The sequence below is a fragment of the Mya arenaria genome, chromosome 7, assembly GCF_026914265.1.
Source record: "Mya arenaria isolate MELC-2E11 chromosome 7, ASM2691426v1".
NCBI lineage: Eukaryota > Metazoa > Mollusca > Bivalvia > Myida > Myidae > Mya > Mya arenaria.
Window position 1 is genome coordinate 61,969,650 of NC_069128.1, and position 21,548 is coordinate 61,991,197.

Sequence of the window (21,548 nt, forward strand, 5' to 3'; positions counted from 1 at the left end):
TGGCTTTTTCTTAGAAGCACATTTATTAGGCAACATATTCTTATGCTGACTCCAATCTAAATATGTTTAACTATTCTTACCTAAGAGAATCACCAAACAGTGATAAGCCATCCAGCTCGACACACCCGTTCTCATTAACAGTGAACATCAATCCTCTTCTAAACCTCGCCTTCAACATCCTACAAACCAGCTGACCCTCATTGTCGTCCTTTAAATGTGCTATAAACAATCCGCCTTTATACGGTTTCCCCGGGCTCGGATTGTATTCCTACAAGTAGATTAAGGGCATATAAACGCTTGTATTATAAGACAATTTATGAATATAATAAAATAGTATACATTATATATTTTTTTTTATTTTATATTTTCTGATGTTTAGTACCGTTTGGCTTATTGCAACAGTTTGTGAATGTAGATTTTACGACCGTTTCCAAAACAACTACCGACGAAGGTCCTGATTTGTTCTTAACACAAGGCAGGCTTTCCTAACATACATGTATAATGAACTTGATTTGACTGTGATTATATGAAATTAAAGCAGATTAATTACCTCCAAAACAAAAGTTTGTGTTTGCGGCTCATCTATTTTAAGCCTCAAAGTTACATTAAAATAAGAAAATGTAAAAGAGGACAGCACATACGGTCACTAATACTTATATAGTCATATTTAATTAAACAGACTGTGACACCACATCCCATTGATATCGAGGGCACATTTAGAAAACATGTTAATTCGTTGAATACAGATGATCCTGTTTGCTATGAAGTAATTATCACAAGTTCGTATTTTGAATTGGATGTTTAACATGTAAATTCATGGCATACAGATGATGTTTTTTTTTTAAATAATCATCAAAAGTTTGTATTTGTATCTGGATATTAAACATGTAAATTCATGGAATACTGGTGATGCTCCGTATTTCGTTTGAATATTGTAATATTCAAAGAATCATACACAGTATACAAGGTCATATATACGATATCAAAATATAGGATTGAGCTGGATAATGATAAACAATTTATGAATGCCCTTTCCAACAGGTTTAGGGTGCACAGTAGTTAAGCGTAGAATTGCATTTCGGTTAATATTCACTTTTGAATGAAAAAAATCAAAAATGATTGAGAATGTAAATAAATATAAAAATAAATAATTAAATGATGAGTGTAATCAACAAAAATATGAAGAGCGATTAAAGGAAAAGAAAACAATTTAAAGTAGAGTGGATTGAGTGGGCGAACTAGAACGTCTTTGTTCTCCGTAGGTTTAAACGTATTTGAAAATGATTAAGCACTGAATTTCTGGTCACAAAACATCATTGTTTTCAGCGTGGGGATGCACATTTCATGTTCTCAAGTATCTCTAATAGGGAAGGTGAGAAGCGTGTACATTTAAAACAGAAGTGATGGCAGTATTCTACCTCGCCATAAATAATACAGTACATACTTTTAACAATGTCTAGCAATGCATAAGGGTTAGCTGCTAGAACGCTACAGTTTGCGCGAAGTCGCATATGAAGCACTTGAACGGTTTTATTTTCGTGATCATTTAAGGTTCTTGTTGGACCCTATCAATAACTTTGTTTATTGTTAAATGCCGTTTACCAGAAAAGGCCGTATGAACGAAATAAAAGGTGTCTCAAGTGACTTTTGATCAAACGAATTTCCATTTAAGCATTATATTTATTCTCTTCCATCTTTTTGTTTTAATATTGTTGATTTGAGCACCCCATCGAAGATCTTTTGTAACAAATATTCCCCAATAATCATGATTGTCATCAGCTTGGAGAACCCGTTCATCCTGCAAATATATAGGTGAATGCTATACTTGTTGCATCCTTCTCGAGATGTCTCTGTAGATGATTTTTTAGGATTCAATTTAACAAACAAAATCGGATGACCAAGAACGCATCTTATTCAAATCTCCGTCCAGGATGGTTGCCGCCTCACCCGGACCACCAACACTAATAAGAGGGCTAGTATCGACCAAGAGCTAAATAGAAACGTTGATATCAGAAACAATAACATGACGATTATGTATTACATATGTGCCGGATATTAGCCGGTGTATCACCTGCACGGAAGTACACCCAATAAAGCTCTTAAGACAGGACCACCAGTTTGTGAGGAATTATTTTGAGTTTTTAATTTATCGGTAAGGGTTAGATTTTATTTGTGTTTTGCTGATTTAATTAGGTTAGTTATCTAATTTCGGAGTGTTCTGAACTTTTGCAACCGTCGTTGTAAGATGGATCATCGTGCTTTACGGTAAGCCCGTTTACGACGGCGTGTGTTGTTGTCATACCAGAGAGGTTCGTGATCTCGAATCAGAACTTGTCTGTTCGGTATACAGCGTTTCGAGATACCTGGTAAAGTTGATATGATATAAGAAATGATGTCAAAATTGTTATCGCAAAAATATTTTTGTTTTGGAAACTAAGAGCTCCATTGATGGGTCATTAACATCTTACATTTTGATCAAAAAATGGATCTGCAACTCCACTAGAATGAACCAGTGTTTCCTAAGGTGTAATGATAAAAGCAATAATGGCCTCAGATGATTCAGGGAAACTGCTAGGAGTAATTATTTATGACACAAAAAACATCTCACATATTGGTGGAATTTTGTATCAGATGATGGATTATATGTATTGAAGTTAAAATCGGCTATAATATAATCCGGGATACCAAAATCAATTGCCAGATTAATGGATTCGAGAATATATGTGTGCTTAGTCGTTGTTGTATCTGGTTGTCCATAGTATATACTGATTAGTACGTATTAGTTATACTCTACACCAATGAGCTCAATGTCGAACCGTTTATGATAAAAAATTCTTGTTCTTAACATATACAGTAACTCCGCCATTACTATCGTCTTTGTCCTTTCTAACTGTTTTTGTAACAATTAAGGAAAACTCAAAATGAAATATGCAAGAATACCGAAATCTTTATGTTCTGAAGAGAGTTACGAAAGTTAGCCCGGCACATTGCAGTGAACAAATGAGATATGACATGTAAGTCAGGCATCACAAATGTTGAGGAGGTAGAGGATGTTCACGCTGTTCTTGAGTTTGGGCCTGGATTTGGATGGACGTAACTTGCAATCAAAAGCAAAATACACATAACATATGACATTATTGGACATAAACATTCCACATATAATAAATGAAACTAGAATTGTTTAGATGGGCAAAGCTCGGTTAATAGTTAAGCCGTTTTTGCGAGGACTCCAGCTTCAACTTAAGTTTTGAGTCCTTTAATGAAGAAAGTTGACGTACAATACAAACAATATTTGGTAATATAAACAACAACGTCAGTTAAACTTGAATCTAATAATATATAATTATTTAATGCCGAGTGGATAATGTCCATTTGGCTTCATGTTACACCCGAGAGAAGAAATAACATCAGTAGGATTTTGAGATTGATACGGTTACTCATGGATACAGAAATGAAAACGTTGAAATCGTTGAAGGGCTGTAGTCTCTACAAGCATGATTTTCCCTTTCTTACAATTCTGTTCACAGGCAATAAAATTTCAATCCAATCCATTTTTTTCAGTGGCCTCAAACTGTAACCGATAAGTTCCTATGATGTCATGTAATGAATTTGTGATCTAATTAGCTACTTTCATATCAAAAACTGATATATTAAATGTACTAGGATGTATGAACATTGTTTTCATCTCGCGTGTTAATTGCTAGTGTATAGTTGATCAAATGGAACCTGATATTGCCTGAGGACGTTTGTAGTAGGTAATATAAGGCAGGGTCAACATATGTCCATTTTTCAGGGTCTTTTTGTAAAATCACATTCTCATTGTCTGCGTAATTTTCTATAATAAGCTATTCCCCTCGGTTCTTCAAAAGATTTATTTAAGATTCGTTTTTTTTTCTCATATTCACATTAACGTTGTAATCTATGAAAGCATTAAAATAAAGTGGTCTTCAATCCGTACCAATTTTATCCGCAAAACACATTACATTTCATTTTTTAATCCGACGCATTAATGATGTTAAATGTCATTTCAAAAATAGATTTCACGATACCTGATTTCGGTTTGCGGTACTAAAGCATAAAATCAACTAAAATGTCTAACTTTAAAGGGTAAGGTCGATTGTTGAATATTTTGCAGGAGTCGACCCTCTTGTGCGAAACAGTTTTAAAATACATCAAATAAAGATGCCTCAAAACCATTAACCTCAGAGACCCTCCTTCTAAATAGCAAATCAAATTTAGTTTGACCGTAATCAACCTCTCTATCGTATTAATAACTTAATTTATCAGTGATGTGATATAATCATTCAAATGTTTTGTATTTAAGGGATTCACATTTTCTGCGAAGTACAGGAAGCAGTCTTAAAATACATATTTCAATATAGTGATAGCCATACTATCAGACTTTCTCGTAAAAAACTCACACCTTAAATACTACGAATTTAGTTAGGGGACCAACCATGATGAGCATACTTATGCTGAATCCATAGTTAGATAAGTTGAGTTGCGTATATATTATGTTATATATTATGCTGTTTTAAAAGTTCATGTTTTTCCCTTTTATTGTCAACGGTACTGATACTCGATCAAATCATAATAATTTTTAAAAAATACCATAATATATTGGCAGAAATGTAGTATCACGTTTAGGGCATTCTGTCTGTATAAGTTGGATAACTAAATCACAAATATTGCAAAAAGTGAATGTGGTTTTGAAGAACGATTAAGTGGTGCAATTTATCTTTGACTTTTTTTTTTGTTACAATCAACAGTATGGTGTTAGGAATATCAAGAAATTACTTGCGAGAATTCGTCAGCTGGAATCTCGTCATTGACAAACAGAAATGATTACCGTCTGAATGCCATCCGGGAATGTAAATACACACTTAATTGAATAGACTCGTTCCAGGTTAAGCTTGACCTCCACTGCTCCAGTGGGCTGCGTCCCTTTAACAAACATACTAATTATTATTATTGTAATTTCGATTATTGATAATGGATTTGGTGAAACACACATTTTGTTTGTTTTTCTGCTAGATTTTGTTAAAGAAGCTAGCTACACAACCAATTTAAAACAGCCAAAATGATCGATATTATGGATCACTTCGCCTTTGTTAAAGATTTGGGGTTGTAACTCAAGTAAAAACAACTTTTATTAACCAACACTTACTTAAACAATAATAAGTATTTACTATCAACTGAAGCACAACTATATATTAAAATAAACATAATATAATTCGTCGCCAAAGTATTTATCTATTCACTTGTATGATACGTAATTGTGTAAGGGGAACTTACATTTAATGCAATCCTTCAAGTGAGTACACCTTGCCTGGAGTGTTGTACATTCCTTTAAAAATAATAGTTATAACATATAAATGAGAAAGAGGAGATGGTTGGTATACAGAACTTATTTCGAAAAACAACACACGCTACATATCAACCAGAACATACATTTTCCATTTCACTGGTTTGTCTTTGTTAAGGCATGAGCCAATCTTTAACAAAAACTGATATTTTTCACACAATGGGTTTTAGTAAAAGACAACCAAGTCATTTTACCATTTTAAAGTGACGAAAGTCGACTTTCGTACTTCTTAACTCCTAACGTTGTATCGTGCCTACTAAAATACTGAGAAGTTTCGATATGCAATGACCTTTGTAAAATGACCTTTAAATGTGATATTTACCTTTAACAAGCAATACGCTAAAACATTCTGCCAAATAATTAAAACACAACAATAACACTACAGACTTTACATGAATTTTAGACGCCCTCCCGCCCAAAATGCCGACTGCTCTTTGATGTACCTACATCCAATAATCATACTTAACAATGCATATCTGTAAACTTAAATCTTGATAATATATCTATAGTAGTGTAATATAATAACGACCTGTTCTATAAAAATCATATCTTATAATAATATTAATTAAATGCATGATAAAAAATGAATAAAAACAAAATAATTTATGTTTTCCATTAATGTTTAACCAAGCTCAGTGTATAAGACAGAGACTTGTTCGGATCTTTTAAACATGTACGATAGGTTACTATAATATGCTATACAATTGAAGCTAGGATTGCAGAATGACTTGGATTCAGTGAATATTACCAATTTTACCTAAGTATGTTAAGCATCACAAACGACGGAAAATAACGGAACTATAAAGGAACGGAAATTTACCATTATGTGCATTGTGGATGCATCGACACACACTCATATTTACGTATAGTGTTTTACAGACAAGCAAACAAATACGTAAATATTGTACCGGAATAAGTACTTAATGTTAGTAATGTTATACCGTGAAAGTCATTGGGTACTTGAAATTATTTATCAGTTTATGAGTTCGATCTACTTTATTTGTTTATTGTTTATAGGTCGATACTGGCTATGGCGAGGCTTCAAAGTGATGTACTATTGTTTTTACTGATACATGTTTGAATATGTGTGAGATTATTCGCATATAGACTAGTTTCAACTCACAGTACATTCGTGTTTCAGTGAACCCGTGTTTCACATCATTCATTAAAGAAACATGTTGATGCTTGTCTGGTATGTTTGTGTTTTTTATGTATCTTATTCCATTGTGTTTGGAAACAAAACTAGAAGTTGAATTTCTGAAAGTGAAAAGTATTAAAGGTCACTGTAATTCTTTTAAAATATCAGTGTTTGCAGGATCAATACGTTTTGATAATTGACAATGCAGTTTTCTGATATCCATCGATTATGAATGAACAGTTCCAAGGTTCACAGACATTTCATTAGCACAATACTTGACTTACTCGTACTGCTGTTCTTGTTTAATGTGTCGATTGAAATGTAATTCATTTTAGACTGATCGTATTTCAGATATTCAAGATATGTGCACAACAACCTTATCTCAGTATTAAAATACGTAATAAGATTTACAACTATTGTTTACTTAATCCATCTTCTTTTAAATTTATTGTTAGTGTTGTCTTAAAACAACTTCATTTTAATGTGATTTAAATTTCTCGTTTAACCAAAAAATATATTGGTTTAGTCTTCGATATTTCTAAGTTTTTGAAAACTAAGTTTATAATCATGATACTTGTAAGATCATCATCAGTATCATTAAAAACAATGTTATTTTATTTAAATGTCCACCACAGACCACCGCTAAGAAAAACTTTTGGAAAATTGGAGATCAGGTGTAAATGCGAAGAACTGGATATGTTAGAATTGAATGGGTATAGTGTTCATACAAAAATGCTAGAATTTTGATATAAGCAAATAAAATTCGCGCATAAAATATTTTTACGATTCTAAAAACGCTCGCGAAAAAGTATGTTACTATGCGTTCTGGATAAGCTTCTTTTTTTTTTAAAAAAAAACCTCTTAATTTCGTGATAAAATCGGAATCAGAACTTAAGAATTATATATCTTCTATAGCGAAAAATAGTGTTGAATACATATATAAGAACAAATTTGACATAAATATCTCATTGATAAAAACGTGCACGATGATTAACAAATCGCCCACTGTATTAGTTTAATAGAATGAGACTTTTTAGTGTCTAAATGCTGGTTTGAATTCTGGTTTTTATTTATATATTGATGGATTATCTTTTTAAAGTGTAAAACTTGTTGTTCTAGTTCATTTGTAGATAACAATAACGTGTACATATTTACATCTTAATAACTAGCATTACATTGGTCACATGCAAGATATACACAGTTTGCAAGTTAATTTAGCGTACATACTTGATAATAATTCATTAAATATTTAAATTCATGTAAAATTGTAATGTTGGCTAAGAACAATAATATCTTGGTAAACATGAAGATCTCAGATATCTATTATATGGACACACTAGTAGAACATGATATTCTGTTTCGACAGTACATATATATTTTACGTTGTACACAGTCTTTCTGCTCTATCGATGCCTCTCTTACTACCTTAATCAAGTTGATGTTAAGAACACCTGAATCGTGAAAATGCTATTCTATGTTTGATTATATGAATATAGTTAAGATTGGGTTTACAACACTTATTTTCATAAGTACATACGTTTCTAGCTTTATACTATTATTAACATCTTGAAACCAACAAAGTACGCATTGATCTTAAACACGTTGGATTAACAACTCCAATTCAACTTTCGTAACATTTGCATTATGTTACATGTATGTATGTCCAAACTCATCTAATGTGCGTTTTAATGGTAATGTCAGTACAGGTATAAATCTGATTGTGTTTTGATCAGGCGTCTTCAGATAAAATTATTGCGCTGAAGGTTTCTCCAAATGGAAGAATTAATACAACTGCCAAATGGTGGGCAATCTTGAGAGGACTCGGTTCAAACCAAGCTATTCGCACGTATCTCACGCGGCTAAGAAAATAATTTGAAGTTCCATGTAATTCATTCAATTGGTATATAATTTCGAAGCCAAATGTAAAGAACACATAGCTTAGTTCAAATGAGGTCATGTCCCTAGTATGTACCTAAAAGATCAACGTTTAGATAGTAGAGGTTAATATGTGTTAAACTCACGTCTAGTATGGTCCCTGTTGTGCGCTTTTAGAACAAGGTCGACAACTAGCAGGCGGTGGTTTTCAAAGGTTCAGCTCAGGCCCAAGCCGTTCATAACATGTGCCTACTCGGTGGACTATCAGCTGGCGGAGGTTACTATATTTTCAGCCTATTCCAAGGTTAATTTGTCCCTTATATGTGCCAACAATGCAGTTCAGATATAGTATTTACCTTATATGCGTATACTAGGGCGAAAACAGTAGGCGGCTGTCACCATATGTTCAGATTAGGCTTAGTATAAGCTAGGGTCCAAGGTCATGCCGGCAGTCACTATACAATCAGTACAGAACTAGTAAGTCTCTTTTATGCATATGCTAGGGCGTCAGGCATAACGAGGATGACACTGTGTGATCCAACTATATTTATTTTTAACAATCTGTTTAGTTCAAGCCTAGTATATCCCTACACTGTGTCTTATAGCGCGGTAACAAGTAGGCGGATATCATTCTTTGTTCAGTTCAGGACTCAGAATATTCATTTGGACCATTACTTCGTTTTGTAAACAAGGTCTTATATTTGATTTGTTTTTATAATGGGCCGGTCTCTTGAGTTCCGTTGCGCAAATGTATTTTAGGTCATTTTGTAAGTAATTAGCAGGCAACACCCTTTCAAACTATACCAAGATTGTATGGGATCAGAAGGCATTTAAAAGTAACATTATTGCCAAAATATGAAAGGAATGACAATTGTATTTTTACATCCGATACATAAAATGAAGTATGTACTAACAGTACATGTTTAAAGAACTTAATTACTATAATTATCAAATCAAATGTTTGTCAACTTCTGTATTCTTTATTGAAGTTATTCTTTATTAAAAGAACATGTTTACAGGTATTGTACCACATTGTTTACTTTTTCAGATTTCTGTATGTCTTGTTTCGCTTTCTGTAAATCTTGTTCGAGTCCATTCTTTGTCTAAAAGCAAAGAGGCGAAAGATCAAGTCAGAACTTGAAATTATACTACAATTTCAAATGAACAAATGGAAATGCGTATATTGAAAAGCCATAATTATTGTCTCAATACTATGTTGCCCTTTACTTTAGTTGTATAGTAATGACTGCTTTTAGTATTTTACTACATGTTTATCTGTACTCTTAAATTCAGAAACATGTTTGTTAAAGGTGTCACCTTTTCTGAATTATCACGGTCTTGTTTAACTTCTTTCAACTCATCACACAGTTCCTGTCTGCACTGAAAACGTAGAAGGATTGGTTTTTGTGTAACATATGTTAACTGTAATGTTCTATACAAGTAAAACTATACACCAGAATAAATCAGATAATGTGCTATTTAGCCAGTTCTTTTCGATTCTACTGGCGTCCTGCATAACAGATAATACGGAAATATTTTAATATGGTGTCTTATTTTAATATGGTGTCTTTATCATATTCATTACTATTCATTTATATTAACATATTTCAAATCAATATGTATTGTCATGATAAACTTTGATTTGTAACTCATGGTAATATACTCGTCTATAAATATTAAAGTGATTTATACTGCAAAATAGTACATATGTTGATATTAGTACATGATCTATGAATAAATTGTTTCTGCTTGGACACGGAGCAACATTTATAAATTAAAACTCGAAATATTGGCCTGTGTATACTGAAATTGCAGTTTTTTAGGATTTAAGAATTTCTAATGCTTTTTTTAGACTTCATATAACCAGAAAACTATTTCTGACTGAGTACCCCATATTCATTTTAAATTCAACAGGGATATATAACGTAGTTTGTTTTGTTTTTCATTATTTTAATTGTGTTTGGTAAAAGACACTTCAAAGGTTTAGGTATTTTTGCTAAACAGCGACGAAGGTTATGGCTATGTCTACGATCATCTCGAAATATTGCTATATTCCTAGCTGTATTCTGAGGAATACATGTACATAAAGCGATAAGGAAACCGTTATAATTATAGTGTTATAACGAAAACAGAATATAGCGAGCATATATTACACCTTTGTGTCGATACATAATTTTTTCGACTGATCTCAACGAAAACGAGTTAGACCGTTTATTTCATCAAATGGCTTAACCGAGCTGAGCAGGATCAGACAAAAACTGCATTCAAGAATGTTGCTAGTTTTCCGTGTAATTGCACGCGTTAATGGTACTCAATTCAAGTCATTAATCGGCTTCAGACAAGAACATGGGATATATCAACCGAAGAGAAATTTCCTTAATGTGATAGAAGTTACCAATAAAAAGGTACTGTCACTATTTGGAAATGGATCACAATTGTTTTTTTACCTTTGTACCACTTTTGCCTCAAAGTCAACAGGTCAGATCAATCATGACCTTTTTTATGATGAGATCATGTTTCGCGAATTGTTAGTACAAATGCAAGAGTTTTGCAGCCAGTTCTTCAAACAAATGAGCTATATGTGAACAGTTTTCCCGATCACAATCAATTTATTTCTGACTAATTTCACTACATCATTCGAGTACATTATTATCTTATTATCATTATCTTATCTTTATTTCTAAGGAAACATCGGTTTATTTTAGTAAAGCTACATTCCGTGATCAACAAAAAGATGTCATTGTCCAAACTGTCGAGCTATGTTCCCAAAAACCAAAACATTATTCACTTTGTAGTCATATCTGACTTCTTGACAAGTGTCACCTCAAACAACAACGCCATAAGGCTGCCAAGAACAAGTGGGCATCTTACTGCGATAATGATGTTGACATTTACCTTTTTGGTAATAACAGGAATCTCGAAAAGTGGAATACTGAACATACTAGATTTCATTTTATGCCATATTTTGTCATAGCCCTTGGTATTTTTAACTCTTGATTTTACCTTTTCAGAATTGTCCAATCCCTGTTTCACTTGCAGAAGCTCTTGTTCGATCCCCTTTCTAATCTGAAGGCGTATAGAAATCCCAAATAAGATATACCACAATATATAATATTGTTTTAAAATTCCAAAAAGGATGAATAAATGTCGAAAACAACGGTACCTATGAAGGAGACCGAGTTTTATTTAAAAGAAATTATCATAAAACACGACAATATTTCAAGATTATAAGACTATAGTATATCACAGTAAATTTTAAAGCATTCGCCAAGCATTGAATATTTTTTTGCTTTCTGCTATTAAATACACGGTTACAATCATGTTATCAGTAATTAATAGTTTACATCATTGCATTATTTAGAAAGTATTTAAAGGTTTATCACTCAAAATTGATGTTTTTTTATACACAAGTATGTATTGATTTTGGAGTGTCATTTTTAAGATGTTGTTTTATTATAATTTTTGACACATGTTGGAATATATTTAGGTTATTCGCTTAAAGACTACTTTAAACATACAGTTCAATCGTGTTTCAGTGAAACCGGTGTACTCGGACCGTTCCAATGCAGTCAACACATCACTCATTGAAACAACTATGTTGATTTGTACCTGGTCTCTTTGTGATGTTTATGTATCACATTCAGTTTAGTTTACTCCCTTACATTGTTCCTCTAACAATGTCATATAGATTTGAGTTGATTTTAAAAATGGGTCTGTCTCCATTTATTGTGTAAATGTATTTTATGTAATTTTCTTTGTTAGCAGCAGGCAACACATGTTCAAACAATGCCAAAATTGTATGAGTATTTCTACACCCGATACATAAAATGAAGTATGCACTATCTGAACATATTTATAAAACTTAACAAACTATTAATGATCTGTTCTGATCAGTTCAAATGGCTGACAGCTTTTTTTCTTTTATTTTCTTTATTTCAGTTATTCGTTTTACAAATAACTTGTATACAGGTATTGAACAACATTGTATACCTTACCTTTTCAGATTTATCTATGTCCTGTTTCACTTTCTGTAAATCTTGTTCGAATCGCTCCCTTGCCTGAAAGCAAAGAGGTGAAAGCTCAAGTCAGAACTTGAACAAATAATAAAATGGCAATGCGTAAATTGAAAAGCCATATCAATTGACACAATACTAAGTGTTATCGATGTATAACTGTACTATACAATTCATAAACATGTATGTGAAAGGTGTCACTTTTTCTGAATTATCACGGTCTTGTTTAACTTCTTTCAGCTCATAACATAGTTCCTGCCTGGTCTGAGAACGTAAAATGACTGGATATTGTGTTTAATATATTAACTGTAATATCGTATGAAATACAAACTATACACCAAATGGCCTAACCAAGCTGAGAGAGATAAGACACAATCTGCATACAATGATGTTGCTAGTTTTCCCTGTGTAATTAAACGAGTTAATGATACCCCTAATGTGATGGAAGTTGCCGCTGAAAAAGGTACTGTAACTATGTGAAAATGGACTACAATCGTTCTTACATTTGTACCACTTTTGCATCTATGAAAACAGGTCAAGACAATCATGATCTTTTTTATTATGAGATCATGTTTCGCGAAGTGTTAGTACAAATGCAAGAGTTTTGCAGTCAGTTCTGCAAAACAATGAGCTATATGTGTGCAGTTTTCCCTGTCACAAATAAATCATATTTCTTCTAATTCCGCTGAATCATCCGAGTCCATTATTGCTCTTATCTTTATTTCTAAGGAAACATTAATTCATTCTGGTGGCGTTGCAGATCCATTGTGTGACCAAAATGTAAGCTATCATTGTCCCGTCTATGGAGCTATCAGTTTCCTAAAACCAAAAAATTCCCCATGTTTTCGTCATATCTGCCTTTTTGACAAGGGGGACCTAATAAAACATCGCCGTATGAATGCCAATTATAATTGGAAATCTCTCTGCGATAATGATGTTGAATTTAATCTTCTTGTAATAACAGATTCCTCGAAAAGTTATATACCGAACAGACAAGACAGCTGTCCGAAGCCCATATGGATCTCAAAATACTTATTCCAAATGCTGGTGACCCTGTCCTAAGAGCTTTATCAAGTCAACTTCCACCCAAGCCATACCTCCGTTATGATCCGGTAATTATGTCGTTCACGATACAAATTCGTTTGTCCTTGTAATAGCATAATCCACATATATACTAAATATTAGCGTATATTACTTTTGACCACTTACATCGAACGTCATCCATACATCTGTCATAATGCGTAGTGTTTATCACTAAAACATACAGCGACGTTTTGATGTTATAGAACTCTATTAATGACAATAGAAAATATTTTAAGGAATGAGTTGCGTGTTTGATGTCATTATGAGGGTATATTAACGCTGTTGAGTTAGTTTTAGTGTGTGGTGTCCGTAGAACTTAACGCGTGCTTGAACCAGCCCAACATCGATGCCCGGTAATGACATCAATCACGCAATTTATAACTTTTCTTTACACCTATAGTTTATAACTCACAATGCTTTTTCCAGAAATGTTAGATATACCTTATCTTTAAAATCGTTCATTTATTCTTTATCAAACGTCAGGTAAATACAACGACCCGACGGTAACCGGAAACAGTTTATCATTATACGTCACAATAACACAGGAAACATCACAAAGACTTGTAACAAATCATAAATGAACACTTTTCAGCATCAACATTAAAGTTTTCCTTGGCCTGCTGACAAAATTCATAAACAGATAGACAATTTCCAATTGATACTAAAACGCAATGTTTAGCGATCCCAACATATCCGAAGATGTTGCGTTCATCGCAAAATATACTTGCAATTGGATGGCCATTCATTTAAGAAATGGAAGTTGAGGTGTAAATATAGGCGTATGGTAAAAATTATACAATCGACCATTCAGCTAATTGATATTCATACATTGATATCAATGTTACACACCTGCACAAAACTTATTTTCGCAAGGATTTTTTTTGCTTACTTCTTGCCACTCAGTCTGTTTCAATTTTAAGAGTTCATCCTGTAACACACGAACACGCACACACACCCCAACCCCTCCCCCCCCCCCCCCACACACACATGCATGAACGAACATATAGTATATGAATAGTCACGCGATATATGATAGCATTTAATTTAGTAATACATTTTGGAAAATAGCTCATTGAGCAAATCTTTTTGTTATCATTTACCCGACTTTAAATCAAGATTATTCTTTATCATGACTATATCTGTAACTTGTGCATTTGTTTTTCTACCAAAGATAATTTTAAACGTTTCATTGCACGTGTCATCCCTGAAGATACGTTATATAACATTCTTTTACACAATTTTCAAATGTCTTACCTTTTCAGAATGATCAAGTTTCTGTTTTACTTGTTGCAGCTCATCACAGAGTTTCTCCCTTGTCTGAAAACGTGAACATTATGATGCATACTTATCTGTATGAATGACAATGACTGACAATAAAATCTAGATGACAGCAGGTCAGGTAACGGTAAAATCAAGTTTGCTCTGATTTATATAAAGAAGGTTTGACAAAGGTAATGCTCAACAATGTTCATTAAGATTTAGTGCATTCACAGCATTTCATTATTGACCTTCACCTTACCTTCACATAGTCAAAATAAGAAAATGTTTTTTTCGTATTCTTGTAAAGACTATACTTGAAGGCAACGATGGAAAACAAACTATTTCCGGGAGGACATTCCATGGGGATATTGAAGATGACAGAAAGGAATTAGGTTTGATAAGCAATATTGCATCAACAGAATTCTGAAGTAAGCACTAAGTTGTTAGTGCTGTTTTTTTGTGCTGTTGTTCCATGTTTCTTGTTTGCGATTTTTTGTTTTTGGATTCTACGTCTTTGGCGCTTACATTGTGCCATTACACGGGTTTTATGTTTTAATTTTTTGCTACTGAGTTTGTATCTGTAGTTTTTCATATGAATATTGTAAAATTTGTGTAAGGCTACTGTAAGAGATTAAATCATCTTATAGAATATGCTGTATGTTTGTTTCCGACTTCTTCCCCTTTTAGATCTGTTTCATGTTTTAATATGCAGATTTGAAATAAAAAATAGTCGTGTTACTCCGGATATGATTCAATATGCCTCGTGTTTCCAAAAAGGTCGAATGAATGATGCATATAATTCTTCAAGCTATTTACGATCTAGGACGTATTGAATGATCGAATGACGTAAATACGTTGCAGGCATTTGTTTCAAAGGATTGGATATGTTCATGAGCAGGTACTTGATATTGTGACGCCCGAATGTTTGTTAGTTTTAACTTCCTCTATGTGAACAGTATCCATAAAATTAGGCGGATGTGCCTGCCTTTTATATTTTGACATAAGTTAAGTATTTTTCGGTGGGAAGAATGATACAAACCACCTTTTGGTATTGGTATCATCCATGTCAAGATATACGTGTTGATCATCAAACATAGGGTCATTGATAATGATATATAGGATCGAGTATTCAGCAAAGCGATTGAGGGGTGTTTTTATTTCGTATCAGATATTGAACAAGTAAATACTTTGCACTGTTTTCTTTCACTGAAAGAATCAATAAGTCATGATAATCACAAGGAAACGAAAATGCAACTATCCTGAAGATTGGACAGAATAGCTTACGCCTACGTGATTAAAGGCTTTTGAGATGTCGCAATACTGTTCTAACATTTAAACCTTTATCTAAAGGAAGGCAGAACGAAGGTCGTTAGATATGAGCTGATTGATGGTGAAATCCTTGGGTAAACATGCCGATAACGAAAAATATCATTATTTCTATGTATGCATTGAAATCTAAGTTTACAAACCTGCATACACTTTATTTTTGCCAGGACTGTTGTAAAGGTTGTAAAGGTTTCACTTCAAGGGTTTTGAATGTCGATATGAACGATAAGAAACATAAGCGTGTTTGAATAAGGTCGCATTGTTTCTAGATAAACAAATCCTGTTTGTACTTGCATAAATTTGTCACAAGGACATAAAATAAGTGATCAGTACGATTGATGATCCTCGTATATTATATATTTTTAAAATTGACAAAAATGTAGCTTCCAAGGTTTATAACATTCAGTTCCTATAGCTTCTTAAATATCATAATATTAATCAACTCACATGTTGTTGTTGTTTTTATTGTTATTAATTTTGATATACGAATAGCTTCGATTGTGTATTAATTCCCAACCCATACTACTCCATTAGATAGCATAATATAACGAACTAATAATTAAACCACATCTCCACAATGACAATGTTAAAAGTAACGGTTTAGTGTCTGCTTACACTTTCATTTTCTTATTTCAGTTTCACTATAATGATATTATAGTACGCGTATTGATACCAGGCACTAGTGGAGGAATTACTCCATGCACGGCACAATTGGATGGTGTTATAACATCGTGCAGTTTACATATCTTTCATGCCTGTTATATATTTCTGTACCCAGCGACCTTCCTTAAAATGAATCCTGTTTGATTTCAATTAAGTGTTGTTTTATTCTTTCTTAAATGTTAAACTTATCATATTTATCCACACTAATATGAAAATAAGGAAAACGTACTTAAAGCATAGGTAAACAGGTGTGTGTTATTAACTTATGTCATAATGGATTATGATTACAACGGGAGTTGACTTTGTTTACTATCTATAATTCCTTTTAAATATCAGTATACTGTATTTGTCCAGACCTCACGGGAAAATTGTATCATTTGCGAAATGATTAAAATATTTCAATGAAAACTACTACAATTTGGAGACAAACAAATATATAATACATATGATAGGACGTGCCAGTAGAAAAAACACACATGTTGAAAGTAAAACCAGGGATTGTGTTTGGAAATACAGATCCTGCCTCCACCAATATGCGGTTGAAACTGAGAAATAATCAATGATGGACATGGCATTTTTACATTGAGAATTTCCTTCTTCGCATGTAACTAACATACGTATACATATTTTTTTACAAGTTTTCTTAAATGAAATGAATTATGTATTTTTAAACAATTCTAGAATGCAATACTGAACTTTTGGTGTAAATATAAATAATGAATTGCGTGAATGATATCATTATCGGGAATATAAACGCATATACTTTAACCAGCCAAACAGCGTCCACACAACAATACTGACATCATTCCCTTAATTCATTTCTTGATTGAAAAGCATTTCTGCTCTTACCTTTTCAGATTTCTCCATGTTCTGTTTCGTATTCAGTGACTCTTGTTCAAGCCCTTTCAGTGTCTAAAAGCACACATGCAGAAGATAAAGCTTGCAGTTGCAATAATATCATCATAACACATGTAAAATGCCAAACGCAAATGCAATTGTATATATCGCAAAGCCATATTAATTTATACTATTCCCTTGCGCATTTCATTTATCGTAAGAACTACTGTAAGTGTTTTACTTACTTTTTCAGAGTTTTCTAAGTCCCGTTTCGCTTGCAAAAACTGTTCTTTGAACTCATTTCTTGCCTGAAAAAGAAGAGGATTTGTTTGAAGTTTGAAAACAAAGGTCAATAACAACGACGCTTGAATAACATTATTGCAAATTGAAATAATGAAACCAATGTTTACACACCCACATACTTTTGGGTTGTACCAGGACTTTATAAAAGATATGTACGGTAAGATAACAAATACGTAAAATATTTCACCACATCTGGGTCTTGTTTGATTTTATTCGTCTCGTCATACAACTATTTAACATATGTTATCTGCACGGGAAAAAAACTGATATCAAACAGTGCATGCATTTTTGGGTACCAGTCAACTATCGACCTCGTGAAACAGTTCAGAATGTCATTCCCGAAACAAGGGCCAACAGTTGCGATTGTTACCATACTTACCAAGATAAAACTGTTTCATAACTTGATTAGAAAATTATCTTATCGAAAAACAAATAACGGTTTAATTACCTGATCAATTGTTTATTAAAACAAAGTGTTAAAAACATGAAAAAAACGTTAATAATATGCAGTTCAAAAGGAAAATTTGGAGATTCCGATGACGGCATTGCGCAAGAGGGAACATACTGTTGACCGAGGAACAGTTCACTTAAGGAATGCATTGTTAAGCAGCAATGCGGTCTGAAACGGCACTATAATGGCTTTCTTTAAACACATATTCGCGTTGTTCAGTGTTATTGCAATGTTGATGCACCCTTTTTTCGGCGTAAAACATACAATTCATGCAATATTTTTTAATTCGTACGTTGCGAATATTTTCTTATCTCGTATTACGTATATGAAGGAAGTTTCAACATTATGGTATGTGCAAGAAGGTAAATGTCCATTTTATTTTAATGATCGAACTAGTTTTTACCTTTCAACAATAACACGCGTGGACTTGAAATAACTCCTTAGTTTGTTATTTATCTACCAATATAATTACCGTTTCTGCTTTATCTGTGTCCAGTTTCGCTTGGATTAATTCTTCAAAAAGCTCCTTTCGAGTCTGAAAATAAATCATTTTGTGATAACCAATGCAAAAGTTCAAATATGATGAAATGTACATGATAGATTTACTAAAAATCAAAAGCATTAACATGCCATCAGGTCCTTTTTCTGGCCAGTAGTTTGTCCTCTTTTTCAAACTACTTTTTTGATTCGGTAGACGCCTAAATGTATTGTTTTATAGAAGGTATTGCTTGCGATTAATCAAGACCAAATGTCGCTGTTTAGTAGTGTGACAATGATGTTTCGCTGCAAATTATGAAACACAACACAATATAACAAAATCCAGGGTTTCCTATCCTATGAAATCAGACACAAACATATATTGTGTTTTGCCTCAAGGAACAATTGCCGAAAGGCCATCAACTCCATTCAAAGTTTCATATCTTGCACACTTTTGTTCAATTATGTGATTTCGTTATGCTTCCTATTCCCATATCCTTTGAAAATGTCAGAAAATTAAGAATAATTCCAAAGCAAAATATTAAAAACATACTTCTCTTTGGTCTGGAAGATTACAAATTAGGCCATTAAACGACCAGTTTGTATTGGAAAAAATAGCAAAAATCAAACATGATAATACTGCAGCTATATTGTTTTCCGTTCATTTTTGCACACGTTTTACCTTTAATCGATACAGAAATTGTATTGGGTAAAACGTATACACATAAACATAATAGCAAATGGCTGCATTAAATGACAAGCTTAATTGTTAATCGGATACTGGAATTTGATTCTTACAAATAAAAGTGTAGTTTTATTCGGGTTAATGGTACATGTACATCTGTTTGTTGTATATAGTTGTATATACGGTTATAGCCTTTATTCTTTTATTGATACATTAATTATATAATTCTACTTAATAGATATTCCTACATGCGATATTATTGAGAACGGACCAGTACAATGATGCATTTGCTTACCAGCATTGAATGTTTAACCTAAAACCTGTCGTCATTGTCGGATGCATTTGGATACATAAAACAGATAAAAACATACTTTTTCATTTTCGACAGTCGCATTCCCGATTGATAACGTGGTTACTTCGTCGCTTCCATCAACTTCCTCCTGAAGTTCGCAAACATCAGTCAAGTCTTCAATCAAGCACTTTAAGGCAGCCGTATTTTCCTTTAAACAAACATTTTTAAAGGTATTCTTATATTCAGCCTCTTTCATCTGCCTTTTGACCTCTGAAATTCCCTTGTCGAAATTCCGGCTCATAAGGTAAAGGCGACCCGTCAACGAGTTGTTCACAAACTCATTGAGTTGACTTTCCTCTTTGATAGCCCAAGACACTTTATCTTCACAAACGGATGAAATGCATGAAAAGGCGGCTATGTTTTCGTCGTGATATTTTTGGGCTTCCTCTTTGAAACTACTGATCGAATGTTCCACTTTCCGTTTTAGTCTATTTTCCAAATCATCCAATTCTTTTTTGCATTTAACCGCATGGGTATTACTTCTTTCTTTTTGTCTATCAATTTCTTCTTTTATGCGCTTACTGTCATCCTTAATTGCATTTAAAGCTACGGACATAGCATTAAATTGGTCGTAATCAACATGCCCTGCCTCTTCACACAAATCAACAACTTCATGACCACATGATATATGATCCGAACGAAAACATCGACCACAGATCATTAATTCATGAATTTGACAAAATAATAACGCCCTTTCATTCGGATGGTGTTTACATTTCTCCTCTGTGATATCATATATAATACTCCTTGAATTGTATCCATCTTTTCCGTACATCTTCAGAATGTGGTTTTGGAATGCCCTTCCTTTCTTGTGAATTACGCAACACGATTCACAAATGTTTCCACATATATTGCAGCATCCAACTGCCTTTTCCTCACAACACATTTCACACTGAACATGGATGTTTGCCATTTTAAATGTTATGTTTATAATCCGAATCCAAAGTGAATATTTCGATTCACTATCATGAAATAAAAAAGTACGAAATTCAAAAGAAATCTGTACTAAAATGTACTCATTGAACACCGGGGACAATCAACGAGAATGTATTGATAAGCAATTAACTTCCTTGTTTAAATAAGATCTTTTTATAAGTAGAATTATACATCATCAAAATCACATTTACCAATATAATAAGCACAATCAAAAAGAATCCTTATTTCAATTCACAGAATCAAAACTCGACAGTAATTGCTTTTTTAAAGCACACGAAATGTTTTCAATGTAAACAACTGACGGACGTTGCTAAGGGAGCAGTCAACAGTTTTGATAAGAGACGAAATAAAGTGTACACTTCGCATGCGAAGCGGTTCATATCAGATATTTAACTGTGTCTAAACAATGGCCACGTATAATTCATGTTTCTTACTACCTCTAAACGCGTGTTTACAGTTAACAGAATAACATAAAACATTGCAACTGTGAACTGTTCCTCGAACGACGAATGTGATATTCGATTTGTGTGATTCATATTAATTTGATTTTTTACAGCGCAAAATTGACAAAAACATGGTGTATTTTTGTATATGCTATAAAATGTTTTATATATTTTAGTAGTTACTTATCGATTTATGCGTTTATTCATTTATATCATGATAAGTTCATGTACGTTCGTTGCTTATTGTACATGCACCAGTGAACATCACGTTTAACCTTTTTCGCCTGCATGTTTACCCGTATTCTATATCGTAGTGCCTTTCTTATTTTGGTATAAAACCA

General features: G+C 33.1%; 1 protein-coding gene across 3 annotated transcripts in view; it reads right to left on the bottom strand.

The window, feature by feature from the left end:
- LOC128240011 (putative leucine-rich repeat-containing protein DDB_G0290503) overlaps positions 1-21,060 on the bottom strand; it is a 28,456-nt gene extending 7,396 nt beyond the window's left edge. The window contains exons 1-12 of one of the 3 annotated variants that reach the window (XM_052956483.1): positions 19,848-21,060; positions 18,787-18,849; positions 17,806-17,868; positions 17,573-17,635; positions 14,729-14,791; positions 12,374-12,436; positions 11,382-11,444; positions 9,696-9,758; positions 9,419-9,481; positions 5,296-5,347; positions 4,850-4,944; positions 81-268 (exon numbers count right to left, since the gene is read on the bottom strand). In XM_052956483.1, coding sequence (XP_052812443.1) covers positions 81-268; positions 4,850-4,944; positions 5,296-5,347; positions 9,419-9,481; positions 9,696-9,758; positions 11,382-11,444; positions 12,374-12,436; positions 14,729-14,791; positions 17,573-17,635; positions 17,806-17,868; positions 18,787-18,849; positions 19,848-20,741 — 1,733 coding nt within the window. In that variant the 5' untranslated portion in view covers positions 20,742-21,060. The remainder of the gene's footprint in view (positions 1-80; positions 269-4,849; positions 4,945-5,295; positions 5,348-9,418; positions 9,482-9,695; positions 9,759-11,381; positions 11,445-12,373; positions 12,437-14,728; positions 14,792-17,572; positions 17,636-17,805; positions 17,869-18,786; positions 18,850-19,847) is intronic. The other 2 variants (XM_052956484.1, XM_052956485.1) reach the window with 2 other exon arrangements.
- Between the last annotated feature and the right edge of the window lie 488 nt (positions 21,061-21,548).